Below are 18,990 nucleotides of genomic sequence, written 5' to 3'. Positions count from 1 at the left end.
TTGACCTTGTTCCAGAACTTATTCTTCTTACCCTTGGGCTTACCCCATCTCTTACTGCCTGAAGCTGCTGCACTCAAGGTAGAGGGATCTAACCTTCCCCCACCCGGAGTTTTAGAACCAGAAGCTTGTGCCACTGTCTGTTTGACTGTCCCCTGAACGATGGCACTAGCCTCCATTCTCCTAGCCATGTCTACTATGGCGTGAAAACTCTCTCTATCTGCTGACTGTACCAAGGAGGAATACCTGGGATGGAGCTTCATGATATACCTCCTCGACTTCTTCTGGTCTGTGCTAAGGTCTTGCCCAGCAAATGGCAGCAACTCCATAAACCTGTCAGTATATTCGTCTACACTCATGTCATCAGTTTGCCTCAACTGCTCGAATTCTATCATCTTCAATTCCCTTGAACTATCAGGGAAAGCCCATCCTGCAAATTCATTAGCGAACTCCTCCCACGATAGGCTATCCACCCTCGGCTTCACATAGTTTTTGAACCACTCACGGGCCTTTTTGCATTTCAAAGTGAAACCAGCCATCTGAATGGCTCTACTATCATCAGCTCCGATCTCCTCTGTGATCATCTTGACCTTCTCCAAATACACAAACGGGTCATCACCTGACTCAAACTGGGGAGCACCCAACTTCATGTAATCTGTCATTTTAGCCTTGCTTCCCCCAGATGAGCTAGGCTGAGGTATCTGGGTATCTGGGCATGTAGGTGCTGGTGGTGGTGGAGGTACAGCATCCCCTGAGGTAGGGTTTGCTGGATTTGGATGGTATGGTGGAGGTGGGTACATTGGGTACTGTGGATATGGAGGGTAGTATGGTGGGTATGGCATCTGTGTGGAGTAGGGGTTAAAACTAGGGTAATCCGATGTACCTCCCATCGAATACCCGGGATTTTGGGTGTAGGGCGGATAGTGAGGTGGCTGAACAAACCCCGAGGCCTGAGTGCCTCCTTGGGATTCCCCCATACCCTCTTCTGACATACTGACGCCTAAACTGCCATCCCTCCTTTGATCAACATCCATCTGATCCCCCATATCTTCTGACATACCTCCCTGCACTGTTCCTCTGACTGATCTGCTTCTTCCCAGATCTAAAGACCTTCTAGGGTCTCTCACTGCTCGGTCCCTGTTGGACCTACTTGACATTGCCCTAGGCAATGTTGAAGGACGGGCATCAATGCCCTCGTCCTGAGGTGGTATTCCAGTCAATCGTGCAGATCGACGGGTTCCTCTCATCCTGTTTTCTGAGAAACAGTAAACATCACATAAACATCAGCATTAAATGGTTCATGTCGGCAAGCATGAACCTCACAGCTACATTACACACATAGCATATCATCATGGCATATCATACAATCATAGCAAGACAGGACTCTACATCCTATCCTAGTGGACATGATTTTTGCCTATTGTGCTTGACCTTCTATAACATCTATGAGCCCGACACTCTAGGTCCGACCATATGAACCTAGGGCTCTGATACCACTCTGTAACGCCCCGGAAATCCGGACCGCTACCGGCGCTAGGATTCAGGTCGGCTTAAGGCCGCCGGAACCCGTAGCAAGCCTACATACATCCTGTTTACCTGTTTAATCCCATACATGATCAACAAACATACATAAGAATTAAAAACTTTTCTTTTTCTTCATTCACCAAACTCAACCTGTGCATGCACTATATTCATCATATACATAAACATTAATCCCTCTGTGGGATTTCATCAAAGCCTCAATGGGCAATATATATCCTGTGTTGAGTTGGTTCACATATACATCATAAAATAAGATCATGTACATACCAAGGGATTAACATATACTATGGTCAAGCACAACTCTATCCTCAATAACATAGTTACATAAACATAACTGTTCAAACTTTACATTACATTCTTATCACTGTCATGTCCACATACTCTAACTATTACATACATATGACTTTTCTCTTCTTTTCTTCTCTATCAAACCCGTACCTGCAAACCTGGGGGATTAGGGGAGAGGGGTGAGCTAAAAGCCCAGTGAGCAGAAACTAAAAACATTATATTAAAATTCATGCTTTCATGAAATGCATCATATCACAGACAATTCACATCAAGGGTGAACCTGTCACCAATTAGTCCCAACATAGTCTCGTGCCAGGCCGTAGCATGGGGTCCTGGTCTTCCTGTCATAACATACATAAAGTCTCGTGCCAGGCCGTAGCATGGGGTCCTGGTCTTCCTGTCATATCATATAATAAGCCTCGTGCCAGGCCGTAGCATGGGGTCCTGGTCTTCCTGTCATAACATATATAAAGTCTCGTGCCAGGCCGTAGCATGGGGTCCTGGTCTTCCTGTCATACATGTATAAAGTCTCGTGGACTAATTGGATCATACAGCATTCACCCACAACCACAAAATAAAATGCAATGCGACATATTCGTGAACTAATGCAATCAGCCTATTACATGTCATCATGATGCATGAAACATGCTCAAAACATTTAATTGCTTGATTTAAAACATTAAGCTTATTTCCACTCACCTCTGGCTAGCTCTGACCAGACACTGAAGCAGCTCACTCACTGCTGGGGTCCTCGGTTCCTCGGGTCCGAACCTACACAGGTGGACTCCAATGAGGGACCAAACATATATAAACATAACTCTAATATATCCCCCAAAAACCCCCTAAAACATCATGAAAACATCATAGAAAATATGCATGAAATGGCTGAACAGGGCACCTTCGGCGGCACCTTCGGCGGCCGAAAGTCCTGGACAGAGACGAAACTCAGCTAGGTTCGGCGGCACCTTCGGCGGCCGAAAGTGTCAGACAGAGACGAAAGTCTCTTTTCGGGGGCACCTTCGGCAGCCGAAAGCTGCCTCCACAAGAGGGGTTCGGCGGCCGAAACTCCCTTCGGCTGCCGAACCTGGTTTCTGCCAAACGGCAGAAACTTGGTTCAAATGAACCTCCTGCCTCCCAAAACCATAGATCATGCATATTTCTCAACCAACACACACATACAAGTTCCTAGGGGTCTCAAACATGCATATACCCCATCTACAACACTTCATTCACACACAATCAAGCTACATTGCTCAAACATCATCAAAACCCATAAACTCAACATATGTCCTAACATGCATTTCTACCCATAGATCTTACTTAAAACTTGTTTAAAACATAAAAAGGGTTCAAGATCGACCCTTACCTCTTGAAGAAACGAGAGGAAAGCGATCCTAGCTTGGAGATGGAGAGATTAAGCTCTTTGAACCTCCAAGCACTCAAAACTTGCTTTAAGCTCACAAATCTTCAAAACAAAGTTATAAACTTGTTAAAACCATGAAAGATCTAGAGGAAACACTCAAGATCGAGGGAGGAACGGTGGAGACTCACCTTGGCCGACAATGGGAGAGAAAAAGCTCGCCCGTGCGGACCAAGGGGACCCTTTTATAGTGGCTGGCCAGGCCACGTTCGGGGGCCGAATGTGCCTCCGTATCCATGCAATGTTCGGCGGCCGAACATAAGGTTCGGCGGCCGAACCTGCACTTCCCTCACTTAGACTTTCGGGGGCCTAACGTGCCTCCCAAAGTCCATGCATGTTCGGCGGCCGAAAGTGAGTTTCGGCGGCCGAACCTGAGTTTTTCCTTAAAGAATTTTCATGCAAAAATTTATTTAAAATCATACTTAAAACACTAAAATACATGAAAACATTTTATAAAAACATGCTTTTACCCTTCTAGAGGTTTCCGACACCCAAATTCCACCGGACGGTAGGAATTCCGATACCGGAGTCTAGCCGGGTATTACAGAGAGTTCCTTGAACCTCCAAGCTCCAAAACTTGCTCAAATGCTCAAAATCTTCAAAACAAGGGTAAAACTAATGAAAATCGAGAAAGATTTGAAGGAAGGAACTCAAAACCGGCGAGGGATGGCGGAGAGCTCACCTTGGCCGAAAATGGGGAGAAAAACTCGCCCGTTTTCGGCTAAGGGACCCCTTTATAGGTGGCTGGCCAGGCCACGTTCGGGAGCCGAAAGTGCCTCCGCATGCATGCCATGTTCGGCGGCCGAACCTGGTTTCCCTCACTTATGCTTTCGGGGGCCTAAGGCACACCCAAAACGCATGCATGTTCGGCGGCCGAACTTGAGGTTCGGCGGCCGAACCTGAGTTTTCCTCCAAGGTTGTTTTCATGCAAAAACTCATTTTTTTTTCATGCTTAAAACATAAAACACATTAAAACATTTTATAAAAATATAGTTTTACCCTTCTAGAGGTCTCCGACACCCGAAATTCCACTGGACGGTAGGAATTCCGATACCGGAGTCTAGCCGGGTATTACAATTTTTGTTTGTTTTAAAAAAATATTTTGTAAATTTTTTAGAGTTTAAAACATTCAATGAAAAATATTTTATTGATAAAAAAAATTTTAATTATTTTTTAAAAAAATTCTTTTCAAAATAGAAATTCAATTTGAAGATGTTATTAAAATATTTATATATAAATTTGTTAATATATTTTATTCTTTAAATTAAAATTAAATAATGAAAATAAATTATTTTATTAAAAAATATTTTTTATAAAAAATATTTTCCAAATACAAATTATTTTTCATAAAATAAATAGAAATATAAAATATATAAAAAAAAAGTAAGTGTAAACGAATATAATTATTATAATTTTTATAAATTAAAGTGTTTATTAAACTAAAATTTGATTTAGGTATTGCTAAAATCTCCATTAGCTCTTCAGATAAATCACTCCTATAAGAGCAATGTCTCACAAAGAGAAAACAAATGTGACTGCCATTTGCAATGGGATAGTTCTAACCATTTATTTGGATGGATGATGGATTGTTTATCATTACTTATTGATCCTATGTTCCATAAAAACAAATTTATTTATTTTTTCATTCATCATATATTATATATTACTTTCCTTTTTAGAATATAACTTATTTAAAATTCATTAGTTTTAAGAATATATAATAATAAAGTAACATGAAGGGATAGTATATGAGAAAAACAATATAAGATTTATTTTTTTAACTGTATTAGATCTATTTTCTTAATCCATAAGAGAATACTTCTTTATTGGACAGAATGAATGTTATTTTATTGGCAGTGTATCGGAAAGATTCCCAATTATGACCAATGACCTTTACAATGTGGATTTTTTTTCCAAAACAATCAAGCACAATTTTTATTGGTGCTCCATGTTCAAGCAAATGATGTTGGAGCATTCCTCTCCTCGATCATAGACTAGACAGCGAGTTATGCCACTTCAACAAAATGCATAATTAATCATGATTAGCTCTCATACGTTTAATCTGCTGGCAAATACATTTTAACAAATCTTAAAAATTTTAAATTTTATTCCTTAAATCTCTATTTTGAAAAAAGGAAAAAATCATGGTTACTATATACTATGAATTCTAAATCAACGTGATAGACTTCTATCAGAACAAATAGGCTGAACCCGCCAAGGAATTTCTCAACTGCAATGCTGCCCCCTTCACATAATGATTCAATCTCGAATTTTCAAGTGATTCAGGACCTAAAATTAGCTAGGGACGCTACCCCAACTCGCCCGATTTTGCCCAGCACTAGGATTACCCTGCTGGAGAAATCGGTCACGTTGAACAACTTGTGAAGAATACCTACAGGATGACTACATTTTTTTTTTCCTGCTTTCGGGATGAGCAAGTGATTATATCCTTCGATTAATCACATCAATGATGCCATCTGGTAATTTGAACATAGCATGGCTTTCAAAATTTTATATCATCTGAAGGTTCAAACACTTTCACGACTCGGGTAAATTTTGCATGCCTGCCTTTTTACGTAGCAGAAACCAACTCACCAACTCAGCAAAAAGGATTTGTGGTCTTCTCCTCGTGAGAACATTTCAGTTTTTGCCAGGAAAAATAAAACAGGGAGGAAGGGGGGAGGTTTTTTAACAAAGGGTTCCCCTATCTTCCTCCGAACCAAAAGTTATGATAAAATTAGCAATTCTAACAATAATGTAACTACCCTTGACCTGAATCTAATATTATCTTCAATTCATCACATACTCGAGTCATGTCACAGTGCTACTGCAGATCCATGCGGTCGTCTTCTAGTGAATCCCGTCTCTGATATTTACAATCTAACTTCACAATATAAGATATGGGATCATAAACAAAGCAGCTCAATCCTCTCAGTCAATCCGTTAATATCATGCAGACATTTGCGAAGAGTGGCTGCATAGTCATCAAACTGAATATCAGTAGGTGGCTGCAAGTCAAAGACGTATGATATAGGCTTTGACGCCAACATTGGCGTCCTAGTTGTGAGTACATCTGATAGCTCCCCAAAGCTTGCTTCATCAAATGGAAAGGACTCTCTGAGGAAAAAGAAGCTGTCTCTGCCCAACTTTTCCACCTACAACAGCAACAGCCACAGCATGAATTGAGACCACACATCACAAAAATGCAGGTGTACCCACAAGTATAAATGACACGATACCTTTTTAACTTAACAATTCAAAGATATTATAAAATATTATCAATCTGGTTAGCAATTTAAGCGAAAGATAGAGGAAGAAATGAATGCTTTGCCGAAAATAATTACCTGTAACAGCGAAAATCTAATATTGTTCATAGTGATGATAATTTGCAGTTCATACAAGGAATCAGCTATAATTCTGATGGCTAAATGTTCAAAGAAATTCTGCACAAGAATTCTATCCCTCTCCAAATTTTCAACATTGCCATCTAAATTGGGGAACCATAGTATGCACTTAATTTCATTCCATGGAATGGGATTCCTCCCAGCACTACAAACAATTGTCTGCTGCGGGTGATGGAGACCCCATAAAATTCGGGCACCTTCCAATGATGGATAACTTATAGCAGTTTCAGACATGCATGTTGTGGATATTATTTTGGAGGCATCATAGTGATGCGCTATGTTTGAGGTGAAATGCAAATCAATATCATCTAAAAGAAGAATGCATCCATCTGAAGATGTTGGAAACAAATGAAGAAGGGAGGCAGCACTGTAGTCATCCTCCTCTGGCAGGGTTGAAGTCAGGCTAAATGATGTTGATGAACCCAAATCATGGGAAAAGAAGCATGACTCTCCATTTCGACAACCCTGCATATCAACTCTCACAACTGTCAGAAATTATTCAAACTTCTAAACTACCATCAGTCTAAGAAGCATTTTGAAATTTATGCTGAACTTCCAAAAAGAGATTTCATACCAGTAACACAATGTTTTGAGACTGGCCCTAACATAGTTGAGGCATACATGAAGATGTAAATACTTCTACTTGGGATATTTTAATTGACCTATCATATGCACTAGGCGAATCTCAAGCTTAATAATTAACCAGCCAAAAAATCTAAGCCCACAAAAGAATTACAACTAAATCAAGTGTAGGTGTTATCCAGCAACTACAAACAAGTTGCCACGTTATTTTCCAGGGAAATAAGGGAAAAGGGATATTTAAGCCAATATTCTTATTAAAAATAAGTGCTCGTTTAGATAGAAGTTCAATAACAAGGATGAGAATACAAAAGTAAATATTATCAAAGATTTCAATAAAAATAGCAAGAAATGGAATAAATTTTGTTGTGAAATCTCATGGAATAAAATGCAGCAGCATCGCCCATCTGCAATTGCAATTGCAGAATAATTATGTTGAATGCAAGCTCCCCACATACCATAGTTAATTTCACTATCAACTAGACTCGACTACAAGTCATTCTTAAACCAAGTCAGGATTGGCTCCATGAATCATCATTTATTATTATTGTTATTATTATATACTTTTCAGCTACTGATGACCCAGCTTTCTCGATCAATGTTTTCCAATTGCCAAGCAAAATACTACAGTTTTCACCTGCAAACCTTTGGAGGGTAGGCAACACTAGTAAAATGACAAGAATTCCAAGTTGAGAAGTTATTCAACAAACCAGGGTGTCTTTTTATTTGTCCTTATATAAAACCATAAAGCTGCATAAATAATGTAAAAGTAACATAGAATAAACTAAAGCCACAAAAGCAAAATACCTGCAAAGAGAAAAAGTATTTGCAAGTAGGTACTTTTGCTTGAAGTGAATGAGAAAATAAGCATTGACTGCCCTTGTTGCAGGATCCATTTATAAAATATACACATAAAGGCGCCTCCCCATTTACTCGAGATGCATCAGCTTCGGTGTAGCTAGAATGCTTACCAGATGCATTTTCTGTCAATTGAACTCTTATCTGGTGACCACAGGAAGCATATGAAATTCAATTAGCATGCCAGAAATAATACAAATCCAAGCACAAGAAAACAGTCTATTTACCTCTTTGACAATGAGTGACAACTTTTCAGCCACATTAATAGTCTGAAAGTGACCAGAAGCAACAAATGGTATAGCACAACATTTTTTCGTTTCGTTAGATGGTTCATTGTGTTCATCATCAGCAGCAATAACAACCTCATCTTCATGTCTCTGAGATTCTAGAAGACACACATGGCCAAATTCATAAGGATCATAGTACGTTGGTAGGCCATCACATTTAGCCAGAAATCTGGGCCGAAAACGGTGCAGTGAATCTAGTACATCTTCATCTGAAAGGAAGGAGAACAAACTATGAAAACAAACTTGGAATTTAATTTTTATTTCTTTAAAAAAGAAAAAGCAAAGTGAAAAGGAAAATCCTCATATAACCAAGTTGAAGATTCGCATAGGTTTCCAAACATGACAAGGGTAGAAGATAACATGTAAGAGATGACAAGCATTATAACATTTCAATCCATACATGTCTCTGACACTTGATGTAGTGATGACTGCACAAGGTTATGGAATGAGCACCATTCTTCTTCAATCTTCAGTAGCAGTGGTGTCACAGCTTTCATTTCGTCAAATTTAGAAAGCCGTTTCAGGTGTTCAAGACGGTGCTTATCCTGTGTAGAAAGCCATATATTGCTTAAGTCGTACATTAAAAAACTATTCAAACAAACCTTCCTCAAAACATGCAAGATGAAAAAATTACCTTAAAAACACGTTGCCAAAACTGATATGCGCACAAGTTTCCAATTAATACCATCTCTTTTCGACCAATTTTCACAATGTTGTTACAATCACCACCGAAGTAGCGGAAAGTGTACTCTGTAAACTGAAGGATAACATTGATTTATGAGAAACACAGAACTGTTCAAACCAGCAAGTAAACACAAAAAGTTCACTTATTAGGCAATACCAAATGTTCTTCTCCAAAAGGGTGAAGAATTGGTAGTGGTTGTGCATCCATCAATATAGCAATCAGAATGCCTTCACGCAACAATCCAATATCTCCAAATTTGAGTAGAAGAACTGAGGCATCGAAGGATAATGAGAAGCTAGCAAGCAACCGCCCATAAAATGTAGGCTCATAATACCGGCCTCTTGTAGAGGTCCTAGCCAGTGCACTTATATGAACAAGTATGTCTAGTGCATCTTCAACTACTTGAGGATGAGGAGGATCCAGAACTTTTTGCAACAAGCCTATATAAAAGTTTCATGAATTAGAATTTCACTCAATTTTCATACAAGTGACCAACAATACTAACCAAGCTGTTCTGAAAACTACAGATATAACACAATCAAAGTCATAGAATAAAGCATCCATTCTACTTATACCAATCTCCTCCCGAGGAGAGAAAGGGTAAGAACCTAAATGAGTTTATAATTATTAAGCCAGGTCCACAACTACAGAAAAAGTCCATCTAAAATCAACCTCCTAGGTTGAAAATGCCTGTGCAGCAGTTAACAACACCAAATATTGGTTGAAAGAGCGAAAAATCAACTGAAAGTGCAGTCCCAGCAAATTGGGTTAAGTAGCCTCATTGGAAATAATTGGCAGCATGATTCAAGTAACATGAATTTGTCATTCCTTTATTCATATTTGACACATTCAAGCAAGATAAAAACTTTGGTAATTGGGATTTTCTGCAACAGTCATTCAAACATGCAAATAATCATCCACCTCATGCTTTTCCAGAAGTGAGAAGGAAATGCAATATACCATTTCCCAAATTTGGGGTCTAGGCAAGGTAATTAAAGTTCATGATAGGGGGAAAATGGCCTAATGCCACCCTATACTTATTGGGGATATTCAATTTAGCCTATTTTCAACTTTTTGTCTAAAATTAGCCAGAAGTTCCAATTTAAGCTCAATTTAGACCAAAAATCAAGAAATTGAGCTGCTTGATTTTTGGTCCAAATCAAAAAATAAAGAAATTTAGTCTAGAAATTTTATTTTGGGCTCAATTGAGATTAAACTGAAAATTCTGTGCTAATTTGGACAAACAACTAAAAATGGACGAATTTATAAACAGAAGGGTGAAAGTGAACATTTAGTCTAGAAGAATATTCTAGACATTTCATTATGCAGCAGCACAAAGCATTTTGACTTTCAACAAACTTCAAATCATAGAATCATACCCCTGGGATCATTAATGGCTTTAGATACAGCACAGCACATCATAAGGACTTGTTGCCGTAATGATAACCTGAGTATAGCTGGAGACTCATGTTCCTGAAGCTTGTTGAAAAATGATCCTGTGACCAACCGATAAATCTGACCATCACAGGTTCTACCAGTTCTGCCTTTACGTTGGTTAGCCTAAAGCATGAATTTAAAATTAGTTAAAAAATAAAATAAAAGACCAAAATCAAATGGTAAAATCTCCTTGACACCTGAGATTTAGAAACCCAAACAAGCTCTGCAGCGTCCATTTTCTTTGTAGAATCCCAAAAAACTTGCAAAGATCGGCAGGAATCAATGACATATGCTACTTTGGGTATTGTCACAGAAGATTCTGCAATATTTGTGGCCAATATCACCTACGCAAAATTATACAAATTCAAGTAAGCAGCTACAGCCAGTACATGATATTCAATTGGCACACTTAAGAGTAGAAATTTTATGTGTAAACTTTTCACAAAGGAAAATGAAAGGTCCAGTGCAAACTCTATAAATCCAAAATTAACTCAATTGCCTGTATCATGCATGTGGACACAACTAATTAAAAAGTTGCATCAGAAATTACTCCTCTACAACTAGGGTAAAGCTAAAGGCCACACATTTATTGACTTTTCCATGTTATTTGAATATCAACAGCAAAGTTGCTTCTCCTCTACCCTAAATGCATCCAACAAAATTGCAACTCTCCACAGGAGATAATCAATAGAAGGCATACCTTACGACGTGATTTCCAGATTTTCATAGCCATGAGAGCTTGTTCAGTGTCAACACTTCGATGTAAAATGTGAACTTTAAAACATGAACTAAGTGGCTTCAGAAGGCACCACTGCTGTTCCAAGTCACGGTATGTAGGAAGGAAAACCAAAATGCCCTTTTCAATATCCACTTCATTATCATGGATATGCACTATTAAATCATGTATGAGCTTATGTACTTCTGGTTTAATATCAGCAGCTGCCATGGAAGGGTCTGGTCCTGAACAGTATCTAGTAGCCAATAACTCTGAACTTATTCCAAGAAATTCAGTTATCTGTTCAGAAAACCAAAAGTAATAATCAATTTCATTATCATAAGTACTGTGGAAATCAGGTAACATGCTGTAAAAGACACCACATGCATCGTAATTCCCCCAACCAGCTAAGGTTGGAGCAGGGTCCACTAGCAACAAAAAATATCCATATATATCTCAATTTAAAACTAAGGTTGGAGCAAAGTCCACTGGCAACAAAAAATAGTGATAAGTGGTTGCCTGCTCAAGATATGAAACTTTTTTCTGAAAAAGGGCTTGCTGGTTGGAGCTAGGGATCGCAAGCACTTCAACTCTTTCATCCCTGCCAAGATCTTTAAAATAATCACGGTATCTTCCAAAATCAGCAGTTGCAGACATCAATACCACCCTAAAAAAATCAGAAGGGCATTAGACACTCAAGTAATATGACCAAATAGAACTAACCATGAAGTGCAAGAGATAATGCGCTACTCTTATAGTAATTAAATAAGCAAGCAAGCTAAAAGTAAGGGGAGAAGCACAAGTAAAAATATGCCAAAAAGCCAACTAGCAATCACTTTGATGTCAACTGCGGTGAGCTTAACGAAATTCAATGGCATGCTTCAAAATCCAGATAAATAGCAATAATACCTCAAGTCATTGTTCTTTAACAGAAACTGCTTTACACAGACGAGAACAAGATCAGATTCAATGGATCTTTCATGCACTTCATCAAGAATGATAACTTTGTATTTGAGTGCATTCAGCCCCTTTTCTTTCATTTCTTCTAACAAAACACCAGCTGTTTTGAAGATAATCTTTGATCTGCAAAATGAAATAAAGGACATTTGTATAACATACACTAGCAATTTATAAAGGAAATTATAGAAAAAATGTATGCCAAAAAGTGACTGATGTATGCCGGAGAAAATTGAACCGTACAGATAGTAAAGCATAAAGTCAATTATTTACAAGCTCAGGCACCCATTGATTACTTGTATCCAATCAAGTTATCTTGACATGAAACACGCATCAAATGCAAAGCTAAAAAAAAGTTGACAAACAAAAAGATACGCTAATAAATTTACACATAAAAAAAGTACCTTTCTGAGAATAGCTTTGAGTGGCCTATATGATACCCAACCTCTCCTCCCAGCTCACAGTTACGAGCTTTTGCAACCATTTTAGCAACAGCAACAACAGCAAATCTCCTGGGTTGTGTGCATATGATGGGTTCCATGTTTTCTTCCAGAAGAAACTGTGGGATTTGGGAGCTCTTTCCTTGAAAATATAATTGGAAAAAGAATGGCCGATTATCAGTCAGAGGCTAATGATATGTAGGAGTTTAGAATAATTAATGCAATTAAGTGAATAAGAAACCTTGCATTTACACATAAGTTTTCATATTTTTCAGAAATTCCCAAAGCTGATTATGCTAAATAAACTAAACCAAAAAGTAAAATTTGATTCAGCTGAATGAACACTTCAATTCTCAAACAAAAATTTGTAATATTATTTGCCTACATTTTGGGGAGCTGCCAAAGGAGAGCACGTAAGGTCAGAGAAACCTTTTTATTATTATTATTATTTATCTTTTGAAACTCTAACTCAGAGGTAATACAATTAATAAAATCAACCTGAAACTAATCCATACTAAGAAGATAGAATAATGAAGTAGAGGCAACAAGAAACCTTCATTTTCCATAGACTATAAATTTCAAGTCCCAAAAAAACTGGACTAAGGGAAATTCATTCGATTCCAGCTCTCTCCTTACTCTTAAGATTCCCCAGAACCACAAAAAAAAAAAAAAAGAGAGAGAGATTACGCGCAAAATAGCAAATGTATACTAACTGATTCTTTTATAAAGTATTTTAAGGTAGAGACAAACAGCAAATATTTTATCCACCAAAAAGATTGTCATTTTGTTTTGGGAACGAAACCAGTTCCAAACTTGTTCGATTTGATTTTGTTTTATTCGATCATCTAAATGACAATTCACAGCCCGGATTTCTTTTCTTTTCAGTTCCCTCGTGCTTTTTCCGCAATCAAACATCGTCTCATAGTCTTAAACAACGAAATGCAACGGGAAAAACCGTGTCCCAAAGAAAAAAACTAAAACTTGGAAAAAAGAAGTTAAAAGAATACCACAGCCAGTCTCGCCGACTATGAGGGTGACACGATTTTCCCTGATTTTCTCGACGATTTTCTTTCTGAGCGACATCACCGGGAGAGACGAGAACTCCGGTTGTAAAAATGGAGAAGCATACGAGGAGCTACACGAGGACGTTGGAGAAGATGAAGCCGCCATTTTCAAAATTCTCTGCTCTCTTCTGCTGTGTCGTTTTTCTTCGCTGAAGAAAGTAAGGATATACGGAGAAATTGGAAAGACTTAATTTGCAAGGGAAGGGACACCGCGACGCGAGTTTCTCGCGCCACCGACCTTAGTAATCGGAGAAGGTCGGTGCTACGTGAGCTTGAATAGAGGAGGGCGAAAGTGTTTCACTTTAAGCCAATGTCTTTGCTCTCTTTGATTGCCATTTTTCGGCGCCATCCAGTCATTTTCTGGGCTTAGGACAGCGTAAGCTAGACACAGTGTATGTGATAAACCGACGTCATCTCCTTCTTGAACACGTTATCGGGTCTCGTGGGTCCACGTCAAAATTTGAGAATATTTTTGTGGGACCATTTTACAGTTGAATCTTGGAGAGCTGTTGATGGCTCTAACGGACGGCCTAGATCTTTATTTCCGCACACCCATCTTTCTCAAGCATAGTACTGCGTTGTTTACGTTCTTTGTTCAGAATTCATGTTTTTAAAAATAATATAATAATAAAAGGAAATTTATTTTTACCAAAAATAAAATATCTATATTCAAAACTCAATAAAATCCCTTAATTATTAATAATCTATAATTAAAGTAAAAAATATATTAGCAATCTCATTTAAAATTATTACTATATTTTGCAGTCAACTTTAAAATAAGGCAGAATTTTAATTAAATTTTAAAACTTTGTGGCATATAAAAATACGAATTTTACTTTTCTAAATAAATCATACTTCTTATTTAAATTATTTATCAAATATTTTTAATAATATATTAGATACAAAATAATTTTATCATGAAAAACCTGGTAATATGTATGAAAAAAAGGCTTTTTATAATAATCACCGGAAAAACGTGTAAAAAATTAATTTTTTAAAATTTTAAACTTTTAAATAAATATTAATCAGCATTCACTGAGTTAATTCTATAATAAATACAATTTATTAATTTGAAAAATCTTAAATTCTACTTATTAAATTTTTAATTTTTATTTTAAATAAAAAATAAATATTAAACAATTATCTATCAAATTAAAGTATTTATTTTCTTTTATAAATATAAAAAAATAGTAATTTAGGCACCAAATTAAAGGACATTCGATTATTTAAATATCAATACATTGAAAAAACAAAAAAAAAGAAAATATATATAATTAAATTATTATAAAATAATTATAAAATAAATTATAACTATTTAAAATATCAATAATAAAATTATTAATTATTTATTGATAAAAATTATAATTATATATATATTTTTGTAATAATATAATATTACAGATAAAAAAAATACTAGACATGAGTTTTTTTTTTTTTTCTTTCTTTTCTAGACACGTATAAAAAGATAAATTTAATATTCATATTTCGTATATAACAAATTTGAAATCTCGCGGAAATCCATAAAAAGGGAAAAAAATAATAATAGTTATCAAATTACCATTTTAAATTTAGTTACCATTTTAGATTGAGTTATGTTAATATTCGTATTACATATGTTAAGTTTTTATTTATGTCAATAAAATTAATATTAAATTATTATTATTATTATTATTATTATTATTATTATTATTACCTTTCTTTTTATTTGAACGTAAATTGTTATTAATTTTCTAAGCATGCTAATAATAATTCTTATACGTAAATTAGTTATATTGATTTTACTACTTTTTTTTCCATACGTTAATTATATTATACCTTATTTGTTTATTTATTTTTTTAATTATGTTTAATATATTAAATACTGGCCGTAATCATGTTAATTGAGACAGATGTCTTTGAATTTAGTCCCTTTTTTTTTTTATATACATTCAATTGAAATCGAATTTTTACTTCTGATCTCAATTAATAACATTTTTACATAAATCCAAATCAGTCATTATTGAATAAATAATACCTTTTAATTTTAAACAGTTAACTTGTTTATTAATGTGAATAAAAATGTTTGTATGCATTATTAGATTTTAGTTTTTTTTTAATAATAAAATAATTTTATTATGGAAATTTTAAAATTAAATTGTTCATTTTAAAAAAAATTTACAAAAATCATTACAATAAATAAAATACAATGACATAAACTGTTACATTGTAAGAATGAATTAACAGGAAATTGTTTTTATTAATAAAGTGAAAACAGAAAAGATGGTGAACCAGCATCGGATTTTGGGCCTTGAGCCCAAAACTGAAATCCACCCATAAAGGTCAATACGGAGCATTACGGGTGACCAACCCGCAAATATTACCCGTAACCGCAAGTCCATGGATAGCTCCACTTACGGATTCGGCATTTTGGCTCAGCAGCGGGCAGCTACAGTTGCAAACGTGTATTTTTTTCACCTCAGGATCGGCCTCTAGCGAACAAAACTAAACCACCCGTATCGATAGGTGCCATCGGCGAAGCTTGAGTGAGAAATGGCTTCAGGTTGGGGGATCACCGGAAACAAGGGGAGATGCTACGATTTCTGGATTGACTTCAGTGAATGCATGTCTCGTTGCAGAGAGCCCAAGGACTGCGCTCTCCTCCGCGAAGATTACCTTGAGTGCCTCCACCACTCCAAAGAGGTATCTCCTAAGTTTTAGTCAATGTTCAATCGGTTCACTCAGCATTTAAATCGAAGCTAAATTGAGACTCTATATTTTGGATATTGTAAAAATTTCATTGATTATGTGGTTTTACTCCTTGTTAGCTTCAGCTATGATATTATTTATGTATGCGCTTCTCTAGCCCATATTATATTTGACTACTTTCTTATTAGTTTAGATTCTTATTGGATCTTGTTTAGTTCTGACGATTTGATAAAACCCTACTCCTGTGGAGACAAAAGCTTCATTTCTTTTGAGTTTTTCCCCCTAATAAGCTCCGAAATTACGAGATGGTTAGTTTTGGTACTCGCATTTTGTTAGTTTGGTACATTGAGGCTTGATAGCTGGAATGCATGTTATTTATGAAATCATAAATGGGATGAGAAAATGGTATCAGAATCATCGTTGCCTGTGCATATGCTTGGAAATCTTGGGTGTGCTATTGTACTGTTTAGTTTACTTTCCATGCGAATCAATCATATTACTGGGGCAAAATTATTCTAGCTATTGAACTGTTAATGAGCTATCGGTGGTAGCTCAAATTTGCAGAACACGTCCACGATGTTTGGGAAGAAGTGTTTGGAGGTAAGGTATGGTTTTCTAAAGTATTTGTATGGTTTTCCAAAACCCTCAATTTTTTAATCCACCAAGGTTTTAAAACCTTACCTCCCTTTACCTCTCCTTACCTTACTTTAAAAAACCTCCCTTCACCCCATCCAAACATACTGTTCATGTCTTAGTTGTTAATTTTAGGTAATATATATTATTCATAGGGGGAAATTGAAAAGTAATAGTCATTCTTGTTGCTTTATAGCCCCGGGAATGCAATCTCAGTGGCGGTTCTAGATCTTTTTTTCTGGACCACCATATAAAAATAAATAATAAAATATTAGTTAAAAATGAAAAAATGATATTAATATCTTATAATTGAACTCAATGAGATCTTATACCCTGAAAACTATCAAGAGTTACAATATTATTGATGTTATTAAATGCATTTCACTACATATATTTAATTAAACAGTCTTCATGTGGTTGCATAATTCTGTCTTGATAAAGTTTATTGCCGAAAATGCAGGTTTCACAACTGTTATTATACCCTTGTTTAGTTTTAATTTTGGTTACAGTCTCTCTCTCTCTCTCTTTCTCTCTCTAAATATATATATTCATCACTGCGATCCTATCAACCATCCAAAGCTTCTTATGTCTTATTGCTGAAATCCTGCCTAGACTCAGTACAGGTGTTGGTTACAAATCCATGTGCAAACAGATGCTTTTTTCCTCATAACATTTTTTCAGAATTCTACTAAGGGCTTATATGTGAGGTCCAATTCTTATATGATACTTATCTGATGTTGGTGCATTTTGGGTTAAAATTTAAGAGTTTGAGCAACAGAGATGGAATAATTCCGATGGTGCTTTTTCTCACTTGAGATTTGAGAGTCCTGAACTCTCGTAACTCTTTTACAACTTTATGTATCCAGGTCAACCTTTTCCCTGCAATTTTATCTCGTTGACAATGTTTCTGATTCCCTTGGTATCCATACCTTGCACATTTTGTTGGTTGATGCCCTTTTGCGCATTGCAATGAAATAATGTGCAGGAGGGTTGGGTCGATAATGTGTTGACTTTTACTTCAAAGTTGCTCCAACTGCAGCAATTGTTTTATATGTGTTGCAAATAAACCCCAATTTACTTATTCCTTGATTTATTCACAGAATAAATTTTAATTGACAAGCAAATCCCAGAAAGTATATTCCTAGATATATCATACCTTAGAGTAGAACTTGGGCTGGACAGACCATGCAGCAGATTAACTATAGGCTGAAGTAGACACCCACTCTTGTTGAGGCTAATGCCTCTGCTCTATACCTTTTCCTTTTATGAACTGCAAAGTGATCCTACAAATCCATATAACGAAGGCTTTTCAATTAAGAATCTTGCTTTATGATTGTAATTTTGCAAATGATTCAGTGAGTCAATTCAACATCTATTTTCTGTATACTGTGATCTTATATGTGCTTTTCAACTCCACTAAATTGGATATTAATAAACTGTGCAATTCTACTCTAATTGTATTTTACAAAATTTTGCTATTGGAGTTGTTATCAGTATTTAGAATAAAAATGCATTTTCTGGTTTATTCTCCATGCTTTACTGTTATCATAATTTATTTACCCTTGAACCCTGGTGGATCTGGCATGTAAATTATCAGGGTTGTATAAAATTGATCCATCTCACATGGAAGTCACCTGGCTTTTGCTTTTCATTATGTATATTCATTCCTTTTTATGGTCAATGCCAATGTTTATCGCAGTTTCAAAGAAGAAACCGCATTTACAAGGAGGAGCAGCGTAAGATACGAGCAGCTGCTCGGAAGACCAAGGACGGTGAACATGGCATTGATAGTCACCATGCATAACCAATAATTCGTCATCTTTTGAAATTCTAGTAATAAAGAACATGTGAAGGTGTATTTTCCATCCATATGATAATCGAACTGTGTTCAAGTTATTCTGTTTTTGTTTATTTCAGAATGGAAATGCAAATGTGAGTCTTTTTAATTTGTGCAATGACATGAAGTTCTGCACTTCATAAGATTGATTTGCCGGATAAA

At 36.2% G+C, this 18,990-nt stretch overlaps 2 protein-coding genes across 2 annotated transcripts; one reads left to right on the top strand and one right to left on the bottom strand.

Annotated features, from left to right (window-relative positions):
* Nucleotides 1–5,728: 5,728 nt before the first annotated feature.
* Nucleotides 5,729–13,976, bottom strand: LOC110612598 (DExH-box ATP-dependent RNA helicase DExH8). The gene is made up of 14 exons (XM_021753379.2): nt 13,617–13,976; nt 12,574–12,751; nt 12,122–12,295; nt 11,732–11,879; nt 11,198–11,512; nt 10,695–10,841; nt 10,440–10,620; nt 9,217–9,500; nt 9,010–9,132; nt 8,776–8,920; nt 8,316–8,584; nt 8,038–8,232; nt 6,592–7,116; nt 5,729–6,402 (listed from the first exon to the last, which is right to left on the bottom strand). Exons 1-14 carry the CDS (start codon nt 13,777–13,779, stop codon nt 6,154–6,156), a joined length of 3,096 nt encoding a protein of 1,031 aa, XP_021609071.1. The 5' UTR covers nt 13,780–13,976; the 3' UTR covers nt 5,729–6,153.
* A 2,104-nt stretch (nt 13,977–16,080) lies between these two features.
* Nucleotides 16,081–18,990, top strand: LOC110612588 (NADH dehydrogenase [ubiquinone] iron-sulfur protein 5-B). Its single transcript, XM_021753370.1, has 2 exons — nt 16,081–16,352; nt 18,691–18,990. The coding sequence occupies exons 1-2, from the start codon at nt 16,203–16,205 to the stop codon at nt 18,793–18,795; spliced, it is 255 nt and encodes an 84-aa protein (XP_021609062.1). The 5' UTR covers nt 16,081–16,202; the 3' UTR covers nt 18,796–18,990.

The sequence above is a fragment of the Manihot esculenta genome, chromosome 1 (assembly GCF_001659605.2).
Source record: "Manihot esculenta cultivar AM560-2 chromosome 1, M.esculenta_v8, whole genome shotgun sequence".
NCBI lineage: Eukaryota > Viridiplantae > Streptophyta > Magnoliopsida > Malpighiales > Euphorbiaceae > Manihot > Manihot esculenta.
This window is presented reverse-complemented; position numbering and strand designations above follow the sequence as displayed.

Coding starts and splice junctions, on each gene's coding strand:
- LOC110612588 (XM_021753370.1), top strand. CDS start 16,203: ATGGCTTCAGGTTGGGGGATCACCGGAAACAAGGGGAGATGCTACGAT. Junction 16,353..18,690: donor GCCTCCACCACTCCAAAGAG/GTATCTCCTAAG, acceptor TGTTTATCGCAG/TTTCAAAGAAGAAACCGCAT.
- LOC110612598 (XM_021753379.2), bottom strand. CDS start 13,779: ATGGCGGCTTCATCTTCTCCAACGTCCTCGTGTAGCTCCTCGTATGCT. Junction 12,296..12,573: donor TCAAAGCTATTCTCAGAAAG/GTACTTTTTTTA, acceptor TTCATTTTGCAG/ATCAAAGATTATCTTCAAAA. Junction 8,921..9,009: donor TTTGGCAACGTGTTTTTAAG/GTAATTTTTTCA, acceptor CTTTCTACACAG/GATAAGCACCGTCTTGAACA.